The sequence below is a fragment of the Scardinius erythrophthalmus genome (genome assembly GCF_964197995.2).
Source record: "Scardinius erythrophthalmus genome assembly, chromosome: 10".
NCBI lineage: Eukaryota > Metazoa > Chordata > Actinopteri > Cypriniformes > Leuciscidae > Scardinius > Scardinius erythrophthalmus.
In genome coordinates, this window is record NC_138230.1 from 22,378,608 (window position 1) to 22,383,429 (window position 4,822).

A 4,822-nucleotide genomic window follows, 5' to 3' on the forward strand; every position below is an offset into this window, starting at 1 on the left:
ATGGCTCTCCAATTTTCAAATGTTGCCTGAAAATACACCCTGATACATTCATGATGATAAAATTATTTTTAAACTATTAGCATACTTGATTAATTTATAATTGTGTGTGAATGTGTAAAATTAAATAAAATATGTGTATAATATTTAGATATATAAGAGACTCGCAGCTTAATATGATTGACAGCGGCATTTTGGCCTGTAACAAGCCTACCTTTCAGAGAGCTGAATTTTTATTGGACGACGTGGTGGTTAGGCCTGCATCATGTCCAGATCAAGTTTAACAACTAATGTTACCTAGCTAGCTAAATTAAAAATCATCATCAACGAGAGTAATATGGCGAAAAGAAAAAAAGACGACGATTACCGTTCTTTCCAGCCCGAATGGACGGATCACTTTGCGTTTGTGGAGAAGTCGGGGTCCGCAGTGTGTCTCATTTGCAATGAACGTATTGCGTCGCTCAAAAAGTCCAATGTAAAGAGACATTTTGAGACGCACCATGCAGCATTCGCTGCAAAATATCCCAGTGGGGAATGCAGGAAAAAAGCTTGTGCTGAGCTTCAGCGGAGAATGGAAACCGGACAGCAGCAGTTGCTATCATGGACTAATAAAGGCGGGAATCTGAATTCTGCAAGCTTTGCTGGCGCTCTGGAAATTGTGCGGAGTGGGAAACCATTTACTGATGGAGACTATATTAAGGGTTGCATGCTCAGTGTGGCTAAAGAACTGTTTAACGACCTCCCGAACAAGGATAAAATTATCCAAAAAATCAAAGACATGCCTTTGTCTGCAAGAACTGTTCATGATCGTTCACTCGTGATGGCTCGTCAGATAGAGGAGATGCAGATCAACGAAATAAGCTCAGGTAGTTACTTTTCTCTTTCCTTGGATGAGTCTACCGATGTGAGCAATATAGCACAGCTAAGCATAGTCGGGCGGTATGTGACGGGTGATACAGTGCGTGAAGAGAGTCTCGCTGTTTTGCCGATGAAAGACACAACAAGAGGCGAGGATGTGTTAAAATCTCTGATCGACTTTGCTGCAGAGAAAAAGCTACCACTGAATAAACTTATATCTGTGTGTACTGATGGAGCACCCAGCATGTTAGGGAAACATAAAGGATTCGTTGCCCTTCTGTGTGAGCAAGAAAAGCGGCCCATCTTAAACTTTCATTGTATTGTGCATCAAGAGGCACTGTGTGCTCAGTCGTGTGGAGAGGAACTTCGCGAAGTGATGTCATTGGTTGTTCGCATTGTGAACTTCATTGTGGCGCGAGCTTTGAATGATCGCCAGTTTAAAGCCCTGTTGGATGAAGTGGGGAGTAATTATCCAGGGCTGCTACTGCACAGCAATGTGCGTTGGTTATCCAGGGGAAAAGTGCTCGCCTGCTTCGCTGCCTGTTTAAATGAAGTGAGGGGATTTCTGGAAAAGAAAGGAAATGTTCATCCCGAGCTCACTGACATTGAGTGGCTCCTGAAGTTTCACTACCTGGTGGATATTACACGTCATATGAACCACCTCAATGTGAAAATGCAGGGCATTGGAAACACAATATTGTCCCTGCAACAGGCAGTGTTTGCATTTGAAACAAAGCTGGAGCTGTTTATCAGGGACATTGAAAGTGGCCGTCTCCTGCACTTCGAAACATTGCGAGCATACAGAGAGGATTGCTTAGCGAGGGACCCCGCTCATCATTTCGACCTCAGGCAGCTCGCAGCCTTCACGTCTGATTTACTGATGTCATTCAAATCACGTTTTGCGGACTTTCGCAGACATGCCGATTTGTTCAAAGTGATAACTCATCCACATGTGTGCACCGTGGACGCACAAAACCTGAGTGTCATCCCTGGCATCTCCATTGGAGATTTTGAGCTGGAAGCTGCTGAACTGAAAGTGTCGGAAATGTGGGTGTCAAAATTTGTAACTTTGAATTCCGAACTGGAAAGCCTTGCTCGTCAGCGGGCAGAACTAGCAAAGCAACATAAGTGGGCAGATATGACAAAACTCCAACGCGAAGACAATCTCATCCTGAAAACCTGGAACGAACTTCCAGCCACTTTCAACACAATGCATCGTGTCAGTGTTGCTCTGCTGACGATGTTTGGCTCAACATATGCATGCGAACAGTCCTTCTCACATCTGAACAACATCAAAAACAACCTGCGCTCAAGGTTGACGGATGAAAGCCTGAATGCCTGCATGAAGCTGAATCTCACCAGTTACGACCCCAACTACAAAGCACTCAGCAAAAATATGCAGCAACAGAAATCTCATTAATGTAAGTAGGGTCCAATAAACTTCTTGTTAAACACTTGTTTATGATGCCCGTTTCTCAATTTTTGTGGTGTCTCAGAGTGCAAGAAACCAGCACTATGTCAGTGAACAAAATATAGTGCTTTTATGTACTGTGTGTAGCAGCCTTAGCTTGGGTGTAACGGAGTAAAAATAAAATTAAAATAAAAACATTGTTATTGCCACCTACTATATAACTACCAGAACTACTACCAGTGTAGGTTGTATTACGGCATTTATTATTACATAAAAATTCACAAATGTATTTTAATACACAAGTGTAAACTTTGCTGCGGCTCTTTTGAAAAAATTCTCTAAATATTTAGTTTGTTTGGCTCTTCTAGATAAAAAGGTTCCCGACCCCTGTCATAGACATACATGGCACCTTGGACCAAGACACTGCATACCAATTTTCAAGTCAATCGGAAAAACAGTCAGGTGGTTATAGCCTGTTTTATGTTTTTTTCATGTTATAGCGCCACCTATTGTTCAATCGTCGCGATTGTTTTACTGTGACCCCAGACTGAACCCATACATATGTGTACCGAGTTTGGTGAAGCTATCTTATTTACTTTTTAAGTTATAGCCATTTTAGTAAAATAGGCTCCTCCCACAACGATTATTTTGCGCCCCCTAGCGACCAGGAATCGAAATTTCAACTTCTTTTCGATAATTATTGATCTTCAGACTCCAGAGAACATTTCTGCACTGGTTTGGTTCCGATCGGGCAAAAATCCAGGGACTAGTTCGCAAAAGTAGATTTTCGACAAAATTCAAAATGGCGGAAAATCTATCATGACGGAAATGAAATCGGAGATGTACGTTTTGTTCGTCAGGCGTCCAGCTTTCCAATGATATAAGACACTTGAGTCTACGACATACGGTCTAGGAGTTATGAGCAGTTTTGCGCTTTTGGTCGCTATAGCGCCACCTATGGGCCAATCGGGGTCATAATCTCTGAACCTCTCCTCGATTTTTGTACTACCATCTGGCAAAGTTTCAATGCTCTAGCCCTTACGGTTTGGGCTGCACGATGCGTTTTACGGCAGAATAATAATAATAATTAAAGCTGCAAGCAGCATTTATCGGGGTTCAAGCTATTAAGGCCTTAAAGGGTTTTTAAGCACAAAAGCATCAAAAGTTATCAGGTTTTACTTAGCAAGCATGTAACCTCTGACATAATAGATGAAAAAGACCATTTACAGCCAATACAGGCAATGTACTATAGGAAATATATGGTTTTAAAGCTTTTTAACAGTTATAGCGCCACCTTTGGTCCAATCTTTATGAAATTTTGCATGCTTGTTAATGATGTTATGGCACATATGCTCACCGATTTTCGTGAAGTTCTGAGTTTTCATTTAGGATTTATAGGCTTTTTAATGTATTTTGCCACGCCCATTTTATAAATGACCCTATTACAGCCATCCAAATGCAAAAGTTCAACTTTTTTTCGATAATTATTGATCTAGAGTGTCCAGAGAATTGTCCTAGACTGGTCTGGTTCCGATCGGGCGAAAAACCTAGGACTAGTTCGCAAAAGTAGGTTTTTAACATATTCGCAAATAATTAATGAACGGTTTGATTGACAGCAATGGTTCTTGAGGCAAAGTTGTTCAGCATGAGCAGATCTATCAAATGATATGCATATTGTGTGGATGAGTGTAACACCACGTGATTACAGAGCCATAAAACTCGTTAGCGCCAACTAGTGGCCGATTTCTTTCAAAATTCTTACAGACCTCTAGGGCCATGAGATGAACATGCCCATCGAGTTTCGTTCCGATCGGCCTCCGTTAACCTTGTCTAATAGGTGCTCAACTTCATTGGCCAATGGCGGCCATGTTTTTTGAGATACGCCAATGTCCTCATAGACATATATGGCACCTAGGGCCAAGACACTGCATACCAATTTTCAAGTCAATCGGACTAACGGTCAGGTGGTTATAGCCCTTTTCATGTTTTTTCCATGTTATAGCGCCACCTATTGTTCAATCGTCGCGATTTTTTTACTGTGACCCCAGACTGAACCCATACACATGTGTACCGAGTTTGGTTAAGCTATCTCATTTACTTTTTGAGTTATAGCCATTTTAGTAAAATAGGCTCCTCCCACAATGTTTATTTTATGCCCCCTAGCGACCTTGAATCGAAATTTCGAATTTTTTTTGATAATTATTGATCTTCAGACTCCATAGAACATTTCTGCACTGGTTTGGTTCCGATCGGACAAAAAACCTAGGACAAATTAGCAAAAGTAGTTTTTTGACAAAATTCAAAATGGCGGAAAAATTTCCATACCGGAAATGAAATCGGAGATATACGTTTTGTTCATCACCTTTCCAGCTTTCCAATGATATAAGACACTTGAGTCTACGACATACGCTCTAGGAGTTATGAGCAGTTTCGCGCTTTTGGTTGTTATAGCGCCACCTATTTGCCAATCGGGGTCATAATCTCTGAACCTCTCCTCGATTTTTGTACTACCATCTGGCAAAGTTTCAAGTCTCCAGCCCTTACGGTTTGGGCTGC

The 4,822-nt window shown here is 41.5% G+C and overlaps 1 protein-coding gene across 1 annotated transcript; it reads left to right on the forward strand.

Moving 5' to 3' along the window:
* Positions 1–334: 334 nt before the first annotated feature.
* Positions 335–2,275, forward strand: LOC308697354 (protein FAM200C-like; the record flags this gene model as incomplete). Its single annotated transcript, XM_081376536.1, has 1 exon — positions 335–2,275. The coding sequence occupies one exon, from the start codon at positions 335–337 to the stop codon at positions 2,273–2,275; it is 1,941 nt and encodes a 646-aa protein (XP_081232662.1).
* Between the last annotated feature and the right edge of the window lie 2,547 nt (positions 2,276–4,822).